The sequence below is a fragment of the Sciurus vulgaris genome (genome assembly GCF_902686455.1).
Source record: "Sciurus vulgaris genome assembly, chromosome: 4".
Taxonomy (NCBI): domain Eukaryota; kingdom Metazoa; phylum Chordata; class Mammalia; order Rodentia; family Sciuridae; genus Sciurus; species Sciurus vulgaris.
In genome coordinates, this window is record NC_136464.1 from 79,888,521 (window position 1) to 79,908,852 (window position 20,332).

Here is a 20,332-nt window from a genome sequence, read left to right on the forward strand (position 1 = left end):
ATCCTAATTGGGGTGAGATGGAATCTTAGTGTAGTTTTGATTCACATTTCTCTTATTACTAAAGATGTTGAACATTTTTTCATATATCTGTTGATTGCTTGTATATCTTCTTCTGTGAAGTGTCTGTTCATTTCCTTAGCCCATTTGTTGATTGGGTCATTTGTATTCTTGGTGTAGAGTTTTTTGAGTTCTTTATATGTCCTGGAAATTAGTGCTCTATCTGAAGTATGAGAGGCAAAGATATTCTCCCACTCTGTAGGCTCTCTCTTCGCATTGCTCATAGTTTCCTTTGCTGAGAGAAAGCTATTTAGTTTGAATCTATCCCAGTTATTGATTCCTGCTTTTATTTCTTGTGCTATGGGAGTCCTGTTAAGGAAGTCTGATCCTAAGCCAACAAGGTGAAGATTTGAACCTACTTTTTCTTCTATAAGATGCAGGGTCTCTGGTCTGATTTCAAGGTCCTTGATCCATTGTGAGTTGAGTTTTGTGCAGGGTGAGAGATAGGGGTTTAGTTTCATTCTGTTGCATATGGATTTCCAGTTTTCCCAGCACCATTTGTTGAAGAGGCTATCTTTTCTCCATTGCATATTTTTGGCACCTTTGTCTAGTATGAGAAAATTGTATTTATTTGAGTTTGTGTCTCTGTCCTCTATTCTGTACCATTGATCAACCTGTCTGTTTTGGTACCAATACCATGCTGTTTTTGTTACTATTGCTTTGTAGTATAGTTGAAGTTCTGGTATTGCAATACCCCCTGTTTCATTCTTCCTGCTAAGGATTGCTTTAGCTATTCTCGGTTTCTTATTCTTCCAGATGAATTTCATGATTGCTTGCTCTATTTCTGTGAGGTACATCATTGGGATTTTAATTGGAATTGCATTGAATCTGTATAGCACTTTTGGTAGTATGGCCATTTTGACAATATTAATTCTTCCTATCCAAGAACATGGGAGATCTTTCCATCTTCTAAGGTCTTCCTTAATTTCTTTCTTCAGTGTTTTGTAGTTTTCATTGTAGAGATCTTTTACCTCTTTGGTTAGATTGATACCCAAGTTTTTTTTTTTTTTTTTTTTTTTTTTTGAGGCTATTGCAAATGGAGTTGTTTTCCTCATTTCCCTTTCAGCTGTTTCATCGCTTGCATATAAAAATGCTGTAGATTTATGCGTGTTGATTTTATAGCCTGCTATTTTGCTGAATTCATTGATGAGGTCTAGAAGTTTTCTGGAGGAGGCTTTTGGATCCTCTAAATATAGAATCATGTCATCCGCAAATAGTGACAGCTTAAGTTCCTCTTTTCCTATTCGTATCCCTTTAATTTCTTTAGTCTGCCTAATTGCTCTGGCTAGAGTTTCGAGGACAATGTTGAATAGAAGTGGTGAAAGAGGACATCCCTGTCTTGTTCCTGTTTTTAAAGGGAATGGTTTCAGTTTTTCTCCATTAAGAATGATGTTGGCCATGGGCTTAGCATAAGTAGCCTCTACAATGTTCAGGTATGTTCCTACTATCCCTATTTTTTCTAGTGTTTTCAGCATGAAGGGGTGTTGTATATTGTCAAATGCTTTTTCTGCGTCAATTGAAATAACCATATGATTCTTATCCTTAAGTCTATTGACATGATGGATTACATTTATTGATTTACTGATGTTAAACCATCCTTGCATTCCAGGAATGAACCCTAATTGATCATGGTGCACAATTTTCTTAATATGTTTTTGGATACGATTAGCCAATATTTTGTTAAGGATCTTAGCATCTATATTCATCAAGGATATTGGTCTAAAATTTTCTTTCCTTGATGTGTCTTTTCCTGGTTTGGGTATGAGGGTGATATTAGCTTCATAGAATGAGTTCGGTAGGGTACCCTCCTTTTCTATATCCTGGAATACTTTGAGAAGTATTGGAATGAGTTCTTCTTTGAAGGTCTTGTAGAACTCGGCTGAGAATCTGTCTGGACCTGGGCTTTTCTTGGATGGTAGATTTTTAATGGCTTCTTCTATTTCATTGCTTCATATTGATCTGTTTAAATCGTGTATGTCCTCCTGGTTCAGTTTGGGAGGAGCATATGTCTCTAGAAATTTGTCAATGTCTTTGGTACTTTCTATTTTGTTGGAATACAGATTTTCAAAGTAGCTTCTCATTATGTTCTGTATCTCAGTGGTGTCTGTTGTGATATTTCCTTTTGCATCATGTATTTTAGTAATTTGAGTCTTCTCTCTCCTCTTTGTTAGTGTGGCTAAGGGTTTATCTATTTTACTTTCTCAAAGAACCAATTTTTGTTATGTCAATTTTTTGAATAGTTTCTTTTGTTTCAATTTCATTGATTTCAGCTCTGATTTTAATTATTTCCTGTCTTCTACTACTTTTGCTGCTATTCTGTTCTTCTTTTTCTAGGGCTTTGAAATGTAATGTTAGGTCATTTAATTGTTGACTTTTCATTCTTTTCTGGAATGCGCTCCATGCAATGTATTTTCCTCTTAGTACCGCTTTCATAGTGTCCCAGAGATTTTGATATGTTGTATCATCATTCTCATTGACCTCTAAGAATTTTTTAATCTCCTCCCTGATGTTTTTTGTTATCCATGTTTCATTCAATAGCATATTATTTAGTCTGCAATGTTGGAGTAATTTCCTTTTTTTATTCTGTCATTGATTTCTACTCTCAGTCCATTATGATCTGATAGAACACAAGGCAGTATCTCTCTTTTTTTGCATTTCCTAAGGGCTGCTTTGTGGCATAACACATGGTCTATTTTTGAGAAGGTTCCATGTGCTGCTGAGAAGAAAGTGTATCTGCTCATTGATGGATGGAATATTCTATATATGTCTATTAAGTCTAGATTATTGATTGTGTTATTGAGTTCTATGGTTTCTATGGTTGGACTTTGTTTGGAAGATCTATCTAGTGGTGACAGCGGTGCGTTAAAGTCACCCAGAATTATTGTGTTGTGGTTTATGTGTTTTTTGACATTGAGATGGATTTGTTTGATGTACAGGGATGCACCATTGTTTGGGGCATAAATATTTACTATTGTTATGTCTTCCTGATTTATGGTTCCCTTAAGCAGTATGAAATGTCCTTCTTTATCCCTTCTGACTAACTTTGGCTTGAAGTCCACTTTATCTGATATAAGGATGGAAACCTCCGCTTTTTTACTGGGTCCATGTGCGTGGTAGGTTTTTTCCCATCCTTTCACCTTTAGTCTGTGGATGTCTTTTTCTATGAGATGAGTCTCTTGCAGGCAGCATATTGTTGGGTCTTTCTTTTTAATCCATTCTGCCAGTCTATGTCTTTTGATTGATGAGTTTAGGCCATTAACGTTCAGGGTTATTATTGAGAAATGATTTGTATTCCCAGTCATTTGGCTTATTTTTGGTTTTTAAGTTGGCTTGGTTTCTCCTTAGAGTGGCTTTTCTCTAAGGTAGTTCCTCCCTTTGCTGACCTACATTGTTGTTTTTCATTTCATCCTCATGCAATATTTTGTTGAGAACATTCTGTAGTGCAGGCTTTCTATTTGTAAATTCTTTTAACTTTTGTTTATCATGGAAGGATTTTATTTCATCTTCAAATCTGAAGGTTAGTTTTGCTGGGTATAGGATTCTTGGTTGGCAACCATGTTCATTCAGAGCTTGAAATATGTTGTTCCAGGCCCTTCTAGCTTTTAGAATCTGGGTTGAGAAGTCTGCTGCTATCCGTATTGGTCTCCCACTATATGTAATCTGATGCTTTTCTCTCGCGGCCTTCAAAATCCTATCTTTATTTTGAATGTTAGGCATTTTCATTAGAATGTGCCTTGGTGTGGTCTGTTGTGATTCTGTGCATTTGGTGTCTGTAAGCCTCTTGTATTTGATTATCCATTTCATTCTTCAGGTTTGGGAAATTTTCTGATATTATTTCATTGAATAGGTTGTTCATTCCTTTGGTTTGTATCTCTGTGCCTTCCTCAATCCCAATAATTCTTAAATTTGGTCTTTTCTTGATGTCCCATAGTTCTTGGAGATTCTGTTCATGATTTCTTACCATCTTCTCTGTTTGGGCCACTTTATTTTCAAGATTAAATATTTTGTCTTCATTGTCTGAGGTTCTGTCTTCCAAGTGGTCTAGTCTGTTGGTGATGCTTTCCATTGAGTTTTTTTTTTGGTTTTTTGTCTCTTTCATTTCAAGGATTTCCGTTTGGTTTTTTTTTTTTTTTTTTTTTTTTTTTTAGAATCCCTATCTCTTTGTTGAAATGATCTTTTGTTTCCTGCAGGTGCTCTTTCAGCTTATTGGTATTATCATTCCTTGCCTGCATTTGCTCTCTTAGCTCATCCTTTGCTTTGTACATTTATACATCTTAATCATGTATAATCTGAAGTCCTTTTCTGACATTTCTTCTAACATACTGTCATTGGACTCTATTAATATAGAATCTAGATTTGTTTGGATCGTTTTCTTCCCTTGTTTTTTCATGTTGTTCATGTATCTTCCCCTCTAGCTCTGCAGATCTGGGGTATTGCAGATTTCCCCCTATAGGCTTATAGTGGCCCTATAGGTGTCCAAAACCCTTTCTTTAAGGGGAGATCAATATTAGCAGTGCCCAAATCAGACACTATGCAATCCTAGACCAAATAGCCCCATGGGGACAATAACATCATGTAAATAAGGGAGAAAGCGACTCTGAGGGAATAGGTAAACAGAAGGAAAAGAAAGCAAGAAACGTAAAGAAATAAAAACTTAATTTTTTTTTAAAAAGGAGAAAAAAGAAAATCTACTGTATAATAATCATATACTAATGAAACCTCCCAGTGTTCAGTAGCCTGATGTATGAGAGGTACCTGACAATGAGCTTCAAGCCTCCAGCAGGTGTCTCAGGATGGGATTTGCCCCACCTGAAGATTGGAGCTACAGCTTCCAGGATTATCCAAGATGGCTGCTCTGGCTTCTAAATATGTTGGCAAATGGGGAGCTGCAGTTCTTCTTTATGGCTGAGTAATATTCCATTGTGTATATATACCTTAGTTTCTCTATCCATTCATCTCTTGAAGGGCATCTAGGTTGGTTCTACAATCTAGCTACTGTGAATTGAGTTGCTGTAAACACTGATGGGGTTGCAGCAATGTAGTATGCTGATTTTAAGTGTTTTGGTTATAAACCGAGGAGTGGGATTGCTGGGTCAAATGGTCCATTCCAGGTTTTCTGAGGAACCTCCATACTGTTTTTCAAAGTGGTTGCACCAATCTCCAATTCCACCAACAATGTATAAGTGCATCTTTTCCCCCACATCCTCACCAACACTTATTATTGCTTGTATTATTGATAATTGCCATTCTGATGTCAGATATTTTTGAAGAGTATAGGCCCATTGTTTTGTAGACTATTCCTCAATATGGATTTGTCTGACAGTTTCATCATGCAGGTTAGACATTTTTGGCATTAACACATTAGTGGGAACATAATGTCAATTGTAGTATTTTAATTACTTTTAAGTGTATAAGTTTTGTTAGGATACAACTTTCGTCAGTCCAAAAATAATTTAATGAATTTCTAGTTTTATTTCATGGAAATCAGACAATGCTGTTTACATTTCTACTTCAGAGTAGTTTTTATTCACTGAGAACCAATATCAATTTTTCATATACATTCCATATGTATTTCAAAAGGTGTTTTCTAACTTTTGTGTAAAAGTTTGATAGATATCTATGAAATCAACCTTAATGATAGGTTGTTTAGATCTTCTGTTTTTTTTTTTTAATTTGTCCGCTTGATATTTTGCAGTAAGAACCATGATGCACGAAAGCTTTTATATAGAGAAATAAATTTATTATTTCATCTCCCATAGCTTTTGCCTTAAGGAGGTAGATTCTGTATGACTTGGTACATAAATACTAATAACATATTTTTATTGTGCTGCTAACTCTAAAAGGTTATAAAATACTTTATGTCATATTTTTAGCAACTTTACCCTTAACTTTCCTTGCCTAGTATCAGGACCATACATCATCTGATATATCTTTTGACTCCTACTTATTAATTGACCATCAGTGTACTTAAGTGATGGTGAACTTCTTTTTTCTCCCATTTAAAAATTTGCATTCTTTATCCCCACTGATACTTTAGTTTTAATGACATATATACCATACATACTATTAATCTTTTTCACTAAAGTTTCTCCATACTTTTTGGTTAGTAAATTCTTCAGAAAAGGCTTATAATAACATAAATTACTGAGTTTTTGCATGTTCAAAACTTTTTATTTACTCTTAACACTTAAATGGCAGTTCAACTGAATATTAAATGTGGTTTAATTTCCCTGGAGTTTAAAAATTGTTGCTCTATTATTGTCTTATTTTTATATTACCATTGAGAAATCCAACTGACAATCCCACTTTTTTTCTCTGTAAATCACTTACTTAGGATAGGTCTTAGAATTTGCTGTTCTGGGTCAGTTTTCATAGTACACTTGAGTCTTTTTTAATGTAAAGATTCAAGTCTTATTTCAGGACAATTTCTTATAATCTATGTATTAGTTTTTTAATGTTTCAATTATTTCTGTTCTAGGGACTTCCTTTATATACTTATTGGAATGTCTTTGAATCAACTACTTTTTCTCACATTTTAAATTATTTATTTTAATTTTCTTTCCTGTTTTCATATCTTTCCATAGTACTCTTTATTCTATTGTCCATTGTATCTTTAGTTTTGGGATTTATTGCTTGGTGTGACTTTTTTCCCCCATAGTACTAAGGATGAACCTTCCAGCTCTTTTATTTTTTATTTTGAGACAGAGTCTCCCTAAATTGCCAAGGCTGGTCTTAAACTTGTAAACCTTCTGCCTTAGCCTCCCCAGTAAAATGGGATTATAAGTGTGTGCCACTTGATATAACTTTTTAAAAAATACATGCAAATACAAACTTAAGGATATCTAATTCAATTGTAGTGTTGTGATGCAATTTCACAATTTCACTTAATTGTGTTGAGGGAGAATTTTAAGTAGCTGAAATGTTCCAGTTTTCATTGTTTTCTGTTTTATTTTTATAATTTTGTATGGATTTGGTATGCCTTTTTTTCAGATTTTTCTTGTAATTTTATTTACTTGGGTACATATTAACAGTTAATATACAAAAGTGAGAATTTTGTATATGGTAAAGTGAAATTTACTATTTCAGTAGCACCCTCTTGATAATACAGCAAAATGCAAGGTTTTTGCTTTTCTTTCTTTCTTTCTTTTTTTAATGGGATTGAGTTCAACCCCAGAGATACTCCATCCCTGAGCTACATCCCTAGTTCTTCAGTTTTTCAAATTTTGAGACAGGGTCTCACTAAGTTGCTGAGGCTGTCCTCTAACTTGTGATCCTCCTACCTCAGCCTCCTGAGTTGCTGAGATTACAGGTGTGCGTCACGACACCTGTACAGTTTTATTATTGTTGTTTTAATCAGTGGCACTCTTTTATTGGAGGGAAGATTTAGTGTTTTCTGATTTTTTTTTTTTTTTTTTTTTTTTTTTTTTGGTACCAGGGATTGAACTCAGGGGCACTTTACCACTGAGCCACATCCCCATCCCTATTTTGTATTTTATTTAGAGACAGGGTCTTGCTGAGTTGCTTAGCCACCTCAGCATTGCTGAGGCTAGCTTTGAATTTGCAGTCCTTCTGTCTCAGTCTCCCGAGCTGCTGGGATTACAGGTGTGCACCACCGTGCCTGGCTGTTTCCTGATTTTTATAATTCACTTTTTTATGTTTTTATTAGTGCATTATAGTTATACGTGACTGTGGGGTACATTGTAACATATTCATACATGCATATAACATGATTTGGTGCAATTCATTACCAAGTATTTTCTTTTTCTGTCCCTTCTCCCTCCCCCAATTCACTTCCTCTTCCAGTTTCCCTTGTATTTATTTAGTTTTAAAAATTTGGTGCATTATAATTTGTGGTTTACTTTCATTTCTCTAGGATCTTTGCTTTCCTCTTTACCTTTATTCTTCTTTTTAAACTTAAATGATTTATTTTTTTTTAGTTGTAGGTGGACACAATATCTTTATATTTATGTGGTGCTAAGGATTGAACCCAATGCCTCGCATGTTAGGCAAGTGTGCTACCACAGAACCACAATCCCAACCCCTTTACCTTTACTCTTGTCCTTCTGATTTACTCTTCTTTCTTCCTTCTTCCCATGAATAGTACTGTCTCCTTGGATACTAAATGATTTCAAGTTGCTTCCTTTTGATTTCCTTGGAGCCTATGTTAATCAACTTTTTGTCTCTGTGACCAAAATACTTGATAAGAACAATTTAGAGGGCTGGAGTTGTGGCTCAGTGAAAGAGCGCTTGCCTGGCATGTGTGAGTCCCTGGGTTTGATACTCAGCACCACATATAAATAAATAAAACAAAAGATTAATTGATAACTAAAAATGATTTTTAAAAAAAGAACAACTTGGAGGAGAAGTTTAATTTAGACTTACAGTTTCAGAGTTTCGGTGCATGATTGGGCCCACTCCATCACTATGGGCCCATAGTGAGGCAGAGAATAACGACAGAAGGGCGTGGTGCAGGAAAATTCCTGGCTACAGGGAAGTAGAGAGTGTGGGGAAAGGTTCAGGGACAGATACAGGCTAAGACCACACTCCCAGGGACATAATTCCTCCAGCCACACTCCACTTGGCTACAGTTACCACCCAGTAGCTCATGCATATTATTAATCCTTCAAATGGATTAATCCACTGATGAGGGTACAGCTCTCATAATCTATTAATTTCTCCTGTAAACATTCCTTCGTTTCCCAGCATGTGAGCTTTTTAGGGAAATTGAAGATACAAAGCGTAACATAGCTCATGTTTGAAATCCCAGATCTTAGAATTGTTTTCATAACAAGTATATTTTCCTTTCTGTGGGTTCATTTTTTGAAGCTATACTTTCTTGCCTCTTACCACTGGTGCATAGGCTTTGCAGATGAGTCTTTGTGTATTTTTCTATTTACTGCTAGTTTGAACTTCATATTAAATGTTTCCCTGTTTGATGAAGGTGTGGGTTATGAGTGATTTTATTTGATTATATTATTTGTCTCTTTGGTTTTGGCTTTTTTGTTTGTTTGTTTTGCTTTATTTTGTTTTAGAGAATGTATGAAGATACTTAGATTTAGGCAACTGCCATTAACCTCTACTGTTTAGAAGTCATAACCTTCATTTAAAAAAATTATTTATGTATTTATTTGTTTTTCTGGTAGTAGGGATTGAACCCATAGATGGTCTTCCACTGAGCTACATCCTCATCACTTTATTTTTTATTTTGAGACAGAGTCTTGCTAAGTTACTGAGGCTGGCCTCTAACTTGTGATCCTCCTGCTTCAGCCTTCCAAGTTGCTGGGAGTAGAGGCAAGCGCCACTGTGTCCAGCTCATAACCTTCACTTTTAAAAAATACTTTTGGTGGATGTAGAGTTGCATACTGGCCAGAGAATGAGTCTATGATAAAAGCAGCTACCAGAGGTAGCCCTTCTGTGTACAGGAATTATATATTCACTCTTTTCTTATAGCCTAAGAAAGTTGTCAAGGTAAAACCTCATCCACCTATAGCTCCTCGACCTTCTAGCAGTTCCACAGCAGCAGCGCGCCACAGGTTGCTAAGAGTCCTGCCACACATTGGGCAATCTTGTTTATCTTCTCCTGGAAATGACTGTGTACCGGAAACATCCAGGAAGGGAGCTGCAAGTTTGGCAACTCAGCCCCCTGCAGATAGACCCATTTCATCTCTCACTGGTGAAGCACTTAAGGAGAATAACTGGGAAAGTAACACACTATCTCATTCTAATAGTAGCAACAGACTGCCACCTCAGATGCCCCATATGGAGTTAGAAAATGATGGAGAGCTTGCTGGTTCTGTTCTCCATCTTGGATCATCCCTGCCCAGGCGGACAAAACACTTTTCAGGGAACTTGCCCTGTAATAACAAAGATGACACTGTCTTATTTCCAGCTTCAGAAAAGGGTGTACCTGAAGAATCACTTCTACCGAAAGTGGGGCCATTTGCCTCCTTTTCAGAAGGAAATGCTGTTGAACAGAGCAGTGGCTTAGAAGGCATTCAGAAGGCGAATACAGAGTTCCTACTCACTAACGATGACAAAGGGTCGAGAGCCACAGAGCAGCATATGAAGCATGTTGCACGAGTGTTGAGTGGTGAGGCAGTAGACACTACAGTTCTTAACCACCGCGAGTTAAGTCCTCACAAGAATGGACTCTTGTCACCACTTCGCTGTTCTGCGCCAACACCACTGCGTAATTCTCTCGGGAAACCACAGAGACAGTCCAAATGTTTGGAGTCAGAGAACCTCCCTTCTACTTCACAAAACACACTCAGGTCATTGGATGTTAGAACCATAGCTGATTCTTCTTTCTCTAGGACTTCTCGCTTTCGTGGTATTAAAGTTGATTCACCTGGGAAAAGATCTGATATTATTTCCAAAGTCGAGGCTCGGGACATCACAGAAATTGCCAACAAGGCTCCTAAAGAGCCCGTTGGTTGTATAAATAATGTCGGTTTTTTTGCTTCACTGGCGCAGAGCGCAAGCAAAGACAGTTTACAGAGCACACGTGGGGCAGGCAGGCTCCGGCCCTCTGGAATTGGTCTGTCTACAAACCTTCAGCATTTTCAGGAAGAAAGCCTTAGGAAAAGTTCTCCTCAGTCAGAATCTACAGATTTTTTTCTAGTAAGTGTAATCATTTCAACATGTTCCACTAGTTATCCTTGTAGTTATTCAGCATATTTAAAGTTTGATCATTGTTTACAGAAATGAGGGGCTGATTGGACCTTTTTCATAAGTTTCTCTGAAACCATTTACTCAGTTTGTAGAAAATCTTTTAAAAATTAAAAAAAAATTATGATAGAATTTCAAATAATGTTAGTCCCAATTGAGAAGTGTGATTTGAAAATAAGTTCATGTAAACAGTTCATCATATACTGCTAAATGCTAAATGTTTTTACTAATGTTTTTCTCAAAGTAGGGACTCTTATCTGAACCATCAACTCTCTTTCAAAGATAAATAATAAGCATCATATTACTAAAAGTGACAAGCAGTTTTCAAGTTATTTGTTAATTAAACAAAATAGATTAAATAATTTTAAATGGAAGCCCAATAGCATCTTAGTAATAAAATGCAAGTATTTCATGTTTGGTGATCTTTTCTATTCTCCATTGACTCACCTTTGTAGGTGTTTTGTGTTTTAATTGTAGTCTGCCCGTGGTATTGGAAATAATGGAATGAATGGAAATAATGCAACAGCAGGGAAAAGAGTAGGTAAGCTACAGATCATTTTGAAAATAATATAAGGCTAATAATCACATTACTCTGTATAGTGTTGAATTTTCAAAGAGAAATGGGAAGAACATTTTCTATGGTATGTACAGAGTAAATTCTCTCCCTAAACTTTTTTCCAGTTCAGAAATTCAGTATGTGAACTGACCATATTGAAGAATAAAACAAAAATTGAAATTGACATCCTTTGTCTGGGAAAAGGTATGGCCTATGTGAAAAGACAAGATTATTAAAGAATTAACATGTAGTTCCCGTCCCCCAGTGGCTGGCCACTCTTGAGTCCTGATGGGCTGCTGAATGGGTTTTGAGGAGTTAACCTAGAGAGATGTTTTTAACATCATGCTTCAGTATCAAGGGTAAGAATCTCTTTTTGATGGACTGATAGTTATTTCTGGATAAAAGAAAGGAGTAGGTGGGCTCAGTGACACACACCTGTAATGCCAGTGACTTGGGAGGCTAAGGCAGGAGGATCATAAGTTTGAGGCTAGCCTTAGCAACTTAGTGAGACACTATCTGAAAATAAAAAGTTTTTTTTTTTTTTTGTTTTTTTTTGTTTTTTTTTTTAAGAAAGGACTTGGGATGTAGCTTAGTATTGAAGTGCTCCTGGGTTCAATTCCCAGTATCAGAAAAGAAAAAAATATTTAAAAAGAAAGGATCAATTTCTAGGACAGGCCCTGTCTAAGACATAGTAGCAATAATGACTATACCATTAGTATTTCCTCCTACCAATGGTAGCACCTTAAAGATGCACTGTCAGTCAGTATTTTCAAGGATAAGAGAAGCTATTTCTATCTTCTTTTGTTTTAGTACCCAGACCAGAGATGGGAAACTCATTACCCAAGATGTGCTTCCTTTGTACTTTATATATTATCGTTACCATCTGAGTTTTATATTTTTAAAGAGATACTTAGGATTTGTTTTCTGTTTCTATGCAAGGCATAATATTATGAAGTCTTAATATATCTACTTACTTTTTCAATTTTTTATGTGGTAAATATACACAAATTTTACTTTTTAAAAAATGTTTAAGCATCCAGTTCATTGTATTAAATATATTCCCATTGTTGGGCAACTGTCACCACCATCTGCCTCCAGAACTCTTCTCATCCTGGAAAACTGAAACTTTGTATAGGCACAATATAGGAAAACCCCATATCAAAAGAACAAAACAAAAACAAAAACAGAAAAAGAACCCCCAGCTCCTTATTTTCTCCCTCTCTGTAGCCCTCAGCAACCGTCATTCTATTTCCTATCTGGATTTTTTTTTGACTACTCTTAAGTACCATCTAAGTGTATTTGTCTTTTTGTGACTGGCTTATTTCACTTACCATAAAGTCTTCAAGGTTTGTCTATGTCGTAGCATGGTCAACATTTTCTTCCTTTATAAGGCTGATATTCCATTGTTTGTATATAGTACATTTTGCTTACCCATTCATCTGTCAGCAATACACCTGTGCTGATTCCACATTTTATCTACAGTGAGTAAAATAGTACTGTGAACATGATTGTAACAAATATTTCCTTGAGACACTACTTTAAATTCTTTGGGATGTATATCGGAAGTGGAACTGTTGGATCATACGGCACTTTAGTTTTTTCTTTTTTTGTACTGGGGATTGAACCCAGGGCATTATACCACTGAGCTACATCCTTAGCCCTTTGTATTTTTTATTTTGAGACAGGACCTTGCTAAGTTGCTGAGGCTGGCCTTGAACTTGGAATCTTCCTGTCTCAACTTCTTGAGTCACTGGAATTACAGGCATATATGCCACCACTCCTGGTTTATTTTTAATTTTTTTGAGGAACCACCATATTGTTTCCCTACTAACAGTGCACAGAATTCCAGTTCTCTACATCCTTGTTTGTACTTGTTTTCTGTTTTCATTTTTTCAAACAGCCATATAAGGTGATATGTTATGTGGTTTTGATTTGCATTTCCTTTTTTTTTATTTTTAAATTTTTAAATTTTGAGACAGAGTATCACTAAGTTGGTTAGGGCTTTGCTAAGTTGCTGAGACTGGTCTTGATTTGTGATCCTTCTGCATTGGCCTCCCAAATTCCTGGCATTTTAGATGTATGCCAGGACACCCAGCTTGATTTACACTTCTGTAATGATGAGTGATATCATCACTTCCCTAATTAGTGATGTTGATTGCCTAGTTGACTAAGTTTCAGATGTTTCTTGGCCATTTGTATATCTTTAGAGGGGCTAGGGAGTTAGCTCAGTTGGTAGAGTGCTTGCCTTATAAGCACAAGGCCCTGGGTTCAATCCCCAGCCCCCCCCCCCCAAAAAAAAGAATCCTTGTATATCTTTAGAGAAATATCTATTTCTGTCCTTTATTCAGTTTTGAATCAGGTTGGTTGTTTTTTGTGTTGTGGATTTTTATTTTTTTTTTATTTATTTTTTTTTTATCATTAAAATCCACTGGCTTTAATGGACTTATTTAGAAACTTGTATCCAAAAATGTAGAATGCATACATTTTTTGAAGTTCATGGGACATATTCCAAAACCAGTCCTATATTTAGCCATGAAGAAAAATATCAAAGTAGAAATTTTCAGGCCACATTTCTCAATCATAATAAAATTAAAATTTGAAGTTATATCATTTAGAATGCTTTTGGATACAAATTTGCAAAACACCCAACTAAAAGTAACCCCAGCACTAAAGGTTTATTCCTCTTACAGAAGGCGTCAGAGGCAGTCCCAGCACTGCCCAGGGTCTCCAGGCTGCGGCGTCAGCTTCTCTGAGGTCCTGTTTTCTCCTCTTGGTTCCAAGACAGCTGCAGGCATCTCACACTCATGGGAAAATGTCTGACAACAGGAAGTGAACGCTGAAGGAGCTAACTCCTTCCCCAAAACCCCACTGACTACCACTGGAAAATCCTGGCTACTCTGAGCTGCACAGGAGGATGGAAAATGAGAATCTGGACAGTTTCAACTTCTAAGGCAAGAGACAGATGCTGACAATAAGGCAGGCTGCCACAGCTGCTGGGTAGGCAGCCGACATCTGCCTGTGACAGAAGTCACAAAATAGAACCCGAAACAAGTTGCCCACATGGAAATCAAGATTCTCCCAAACTTAGCCTCTTCCTGAAAGAGGGTCAAGTGGAACTGTGATCACCAGATGACCACCTGCCAAGTCACGGCGCCTGAGTCTTCGGGAAGCTTCAACAGCACACTTCGTGTCCGAGTACGGGTCCATGGGTCTGTGCATGCAATGCACGGGAGCTCCATAGGTGCCTCACCTCTCTTGGTGTGTGTGACTGCTCATCACCCCTTTCTGTACCTTCGTGGTTCATTTCCTGGGAAGTGATCCAAGAATAATTTGTCCAGTTCCTCACCCACCCCCAAGGAAACTAAAACTTGGCTCTTGTTGAAATTAGTAAGCTAGAATTAGAAAACGTGATTCTGAATGTGTTGGAGATAAATATTCCCAACCTTCCCCACCTAACAGTAGTCGAAACACGTTCCTTTGTATCCACAGACGTCTCCCTACAACTCAGGGTGAAGGCCAACCTCTGCCTTCCCCCCAGGTCTTCTGTGAGGTGCGGGCGTTGGCAGATGTGACGGACCTGAGCTAGTGGGCTTTCCCCTTACTTCCATTCACATGGTTGCTTGCCAGCACAAACTCCCGGATGATCAACAGGGGGTCCGAGCCGATGGCAGGCTCTCCTGCACGTATCAGATCCACACGAGCTTCTCTACTCCGAAGCCTGCAGTGCTGCTGCATGGCAGCATCGCAAGTGGCAGTCCTGCCCCATCCCTGGCGTTCCCGGGCCTTTCCCTGGGCGTGAGAGGCCTGATGCTGTATCAGCTGTGAGCAGTGACCGAAGGCCCTCCCACACTGCTCACAGTCACAGGGCTTCTCACCGGTGTGAGTCCTGAGATGGACAGTGAGGTGTGACACTCGTTTGAAGGCTCTACCACACACCGTGCACTGGTAGGGCTTCTCCCCAGTGTGGATTCTCTGATGCTGCCTAAGCTGGGAGCTCACTCTGAAGGCCTTCCCACACTCCTTGCATTCATAGGGCTTTTCACCCGAGTGAGTCCTCTGATGGCGGATGAGAGTTGATCCCTGATTAAAGGCTTTCCCACACTCCTTACAGTCATAGAGTTTCTTGCCAGTATGAACAGTCTGGTGCTGAATCAGCTGAGACCAGTGGCTAAAGGTCTTCCCACACTCCTTACATGCATAAGGCTTTTCCCCAGTATGAGTCCTATAATGTACTTTAAGATGTGAGATCCGATTGAAGGCCTTGCCACATTCCTTACACTGGTAGGGTTTCTCACCAGTGTGAATCCGTTGGTGTTCAATCAGCTGTGAGCTCCGACTGAAGGCTTTCGCACAGTCCCTACATTCATAAGGCTTCTCACCAGTATGAACTCTCTGGTGCTGTATGAAATTGGAACCAGAATTGAAAGCTTTTCCACACTCCTTACATTCATAGGGTTTCTTGCCAGAATGAATATTCTCATGCTGAATTAGCCGTGAGCCGTATTTAAAGGCCTTGCCACATTCCTTACATTTATAGGGTTTCTCATTAGAATGAATTCCTGGATGATTAATAAGGAATTCCTCCTGCCAGAAGTCATTTCTACACTTATTATATCCACATGGCTTTCCTCCAGTATGAATATTCTGGTAAAAAATGAGAGATGTCTGCTGGACAACTTTGAAGCATTTTACTTGATCCCTTCAGTGTTTGGTATACTATATGCAAGCTGATTCTCTTTGGATATAATCAGAAAAGTGTTGGTGTATACAAGAAGTCTTAAAAAATATTAGTCCTAGTATCAATAGAAATCTATCACATCTTTGAAAAAAAATTTGAGAAAACTACTCCTGCAACTTCATTTATAGATTCTGTCAATAATTTTCAATATAAAAATAATATAGAACTAGTGGCTGGGAGTATAGCTTACTTGGTAAAGTGCTTGCCTTGTATGTACAAGGCCCTGGGTTCTAATTGCCAGCACCACCAAAAAAAAAAATAGTATAGAGTTAGGTGTGGTGGCACATGCCTGTAATTCTAGCTACCCAAGATCCTGAGGCAGGAAGATCTCAAGTTTGAGGCCAGCCTGGCCCTTTGGTAAGACCCTGTCTCAGAAATTTTTTTGAAAGGACCATCGGTAGAACTCAGTGGTAGAGCCCCCCTGGGTTCAATCCCCATTATGGCAAAAAAGAAAATGGTACAAATTAAATTCTTACATCATAGATGTTTACCATTACAGGAATGTGTCTTGTGTTTTGCTTAGAGATATTCACATTTAGAATTTAATGCCTGCATTAATCAAGATGTCCTTTCTCTAAACAGGAGAATGTACCCATCACCTCCCACCTGTGAAAGCCCCTCTTCAAACAAAGAAAAAAACAACAAAGCATTGTTTTCTTTGTGGAAAGAAAACTGGACTGGCTACTAGCTACGAATGCAGGCAGGTTGGCCAGCTGCAGAAGCTGAGATGCTTTCTCTGTGGTGAACCAGTGTGGGGATTATGCAAAATAAAAACATTATTTAAATTGGCTATTCATAACATCAAGCTGATGTTCAAATAGCAATCTCAGTTGATTTCCTAATTGACTGAAGTAGAGAGCAAGTAGATAGTTAATGAATTTCCAAAAGGCAAAAGCGGATCTTTCACTGCCCTTTAAGGTAGATTTAAACCAATGGGACAGAGTATACCTTCTTTGTCCTTTGTTAAATACACTTGGTTTTTGTTTGACTGTTATCTACAAGAATCCTTTCTTCAAAATTCTATTTTAAATAGAAAAAAAGGACTGAATTTAATTTACTGTGAATTTTAACAATTATATGGTTCACATTTCAAATAGATGACTATTTTTTTAATAATGTATTTTTTGTTCTCATAATTATGTCTTTCATTAGCATTAATTGATATCCTCCAAGGATGGTATCTGCCTTTAGGGTGAGGCCAGGCATTGAAAATAACTGCTGCTTTTTAGAATGTATCATGTTCAACTGAAAACAGCCTATCTTGTTGCTCAAAGCATTTGTTTTTAATTTTTTGTGGTATTAGGGATTGAACGACCTTGCGCATGGTAGGCAAGTGCTCTAACCATTGAGCTGTGCCCCCAGCCCTAGAAACATTTTTTAAAAAATCCTTTTATGGCTTAGTTAACTTTTACACAATTTAATTTTTTCATGAAGTGAAATTTCTTAGAAATTCAGAGTTCTTTCTAGGTTACTAAATATAAGAGATACGGTGGACATATTTATCAGCTTTGGAAATTTTACTACTTCAGAAAGGTATATACCCTATTTCATTCCATAATGAATTCTTTAGTATAAACTGCATTCATAGGCAATTAACTTGTTCTTTTGGGAGGGATCTCTGTGCTTATAAGTGGAAGGGAAATGTCAGCACTGAAATTGCTAAGGAGAGATCCAAAGGGCTCCTGTTGGAATACCTGAAGTCAAGTGTCTCTCTCCCAAAGAGATGAACCTTTCATAGAAATGTGACTATTCACATAAACTCTTTTTGTGCTTTAGATGTGGAAACAACTTCTGTGCATCTCACCGCTATGCAGAAACTCACGGCTGCACCTATGATTACAAGAGTGCAGGGAGGAGATACTTGCAGGAGGCAAATCCTGTGGTTAATGCACCAAAACTTCCAAAAATATAACTCTTCCTCTGCACCTTATTGTTCTGCCTGAGGAATCGTATTATATTAACAGAAGAAATATTGTTTAGACTGCATTATTTTTGTTCGACTCCAAAAGATTTGCCAAGTAACAAAAGCATATAATGCATACTGTTGGAGGATGAGAACACTATTGTATTTGACCTCTTTATTTTTTGGTGAATCAAAAGTTTTAAAAGTAGTTTTAAAAACTTTACACCATAATGATTTAGCTTTGTTATTGCATGTCTGTGTTAAGTGTTTTATGTTTGATATTGCAATTTTACTAGACAAGTCTTCAAAAGGTGCACTTTAGGAAGTTAATATTGATTGTATAAACAGGCTTTAATGTTGTACAGAAATGAGTGGTTGTGTAATGACTCTACTCAAATTGACCAAGTTTTTTCTTTTGTTTGTTGGTCAGGTGGGGACTTTTTTTTTAATCCCATGTGTGGAAGTTTATGGGGTTTACTAGCAAGTTCTTATTTATTTCAAACTACTTTTTATATTAAAAAAAACCTTTGGCTTTCCAGTGTGGTTTTTAACACATATATATTTCTTCCTTATTCACATTGGCATTCAGATATGTATCAATTCCATAAAACACATCATGTTAATCATAGTATATATTTTTAAAGTACTACTTCTTAAATGGTAGTTTTAAAATAGATGTCCCACTTATTGCCATTAAATACAGAACTGTTTAATTTTCCAAAAACTGGGTACATTTAAAACAAAATGTCACAGCTTGGTTTATTTTTTATTCATTGAGTACTACTACCAAGAGAAGTTCAAATAAACATTCAATTTCACTATGAGTTTGGTTATTTGATTATTTACAACAAATTTTCTTTTATAAATACTTTTTCTTGCCAGGAGCACCTGCCTATTTCCAGGGACTTGGGAAGCTGAGGCAGGAAGATTGTAAGTTTGAGGCCAGCCTGAGAAACTTAGAGAGAACTTGTCTCAAAATAAAAAATTTTAGAAAGGACTGGGGGTATAGCTTAGTGGTAAGAGCAACCCTGGGTTCATCCCTGAGTACTGCAAAAAACCAAAACAAAACAAAGACAGGAACCAGACAGTGATACATGCCTGCAGGCCTAGCTACTAAGGAGATGGGGGCTGGGAGGATCCTTTGGTTCAGAAATTCAGAACCAACCTGGGAAAAATAGCAAAAACAACAACAAAACAAACAAACGAACAAACAAAAAACCCCCAAAAACAAAACCATAAATAATGAAAGATAGCTATTTATTTTCTTTAATGTTTAATATGGTTCTAAGCTATCAAATAATTAAATTTTGCATCTAGTATTATTTTCCAAACTGTGACCCCTTGTCTACTCCAGAAACATGAGATAATTTTAGGTGTTAACATGAATGAACATTTTTTTTTTGATAGTACCCAAGATGGAACCCAGGAGTGCTCTACCACTGGGCAACATCCCTACCCCTTTATATTTTTAATTTTGAGACATGGTCTTACTAAGTTGCCCAGGCTGGTTTCAAATTTGCAGTCCTCCTGCCTCAGCCTCCCAAGTTGTTGGAATTACAGGTGTGTGCCACCACATCCAGCTGGATGAACATTTTTTACTAGTCATATATTTTAATGTGTTTCAGAAAAATATAATTGTAAGCAGTTTAAGTTGAAAATCAAGTGAAATACATTGATTTAATTTTTAGTAAGTTGATAAGCATGAGTACATATAACAAAAATGATAAAACACCTGGATGACTGAAATTTAGGAAATGAAGTTATGGTATTTTAAGTTTTCTTTAAAGGTTATGTTAAACTTTTAAAATGATTGATGGAAGTAATATGCACAGTTTTAGAAAACTATATAAGAGTAAAAATTATATATGAAAATTTCCTTGTAGACCCCAAACTCTTCTAATAATCAGTTTTAGTTTTCCTGGTAGTTTCCATCATAAGACCAGCTAGTGTGTTTTAGACACTATTTTCTTATATTCTGTTATTACTGATGAATAATTTATCCTTATTGCACATTAAGTCCATGCTTCTCAGTTTTTGTAAATACGTTGGCCTGCTCAGGCTCCCAACAAAACAGCCAACAAAATTTGTTTTCTCACAGTTCTGGAAGCTGGACTTCCTAGATCAAGGCCCAACAGGATTGGCCACCTTCTTAATATGTCTTCACATGTTCTTTTCTCAGTGTGCATGCAAGGAGTGAAGGTGAGGGAAAACTAGAGTGAAACAGAGAGACAGAACTTCTTGGATTCTTTGTTTATAAATCAGACAAGTTATGTGCAAAATAAAATGGTGGGACAGACATAGGATAAAGATAACCATTCCAAAGGGAAAAATAGATCAAAGGAAAGGGATGATAGGTCCCACACAGCTCCAAAATCTAGTAAGGAAAATCCCATTAAACGTTAGGTCTCAA

General features: G+C 37.0%; 3 protein-coding genes across 7 annotated transcripts in view; 2 read left to right on the forward strand and 1 right to left on the reverse strand.

Moving 5' to 3' along the window:
• The window catches only part of LOC306660181 (protein prenyltransferase alpha subunit repeat-containing protein 1-like), a 631,547-nt gene that overhangs the window by 326,906 nt on the left and 284,309 nt on the right, over window positions 1-20,332 (forward strand).
• The window catches only part of LOC306660171 (annexin A8-like protein 1), a 94,648-nt gene that overhangs the window by 4,338 nt on the left and 69,978 nt on the right, over window positions 1-20,332 (reverse strand). The gene's annotated exons all lie outside the window — the stretch shown is intronic.
• LOC306660238 (AN1-type zinc finger protein 4-like) lies at window positions 5,364-18,728 on the forward strand (the record flags this gene model as incomplete). Its single annotated transcript, XM_079138393.1, has 5 exons — window positions 5,364-5,393; window positions 9,508-10,677; window positions 11,203-11,266; window positions 16,602-16,719; window positions 17,796-18,728. 5 exons carry the CDS (start codon window positions 5,364-5,366, stop codon window positions 17,929-17,931), a joined length of 1,518 nt encoding a protein of 505 aa, XP_078994519.1. The 3' UTR covers window positions 17,932-18,728.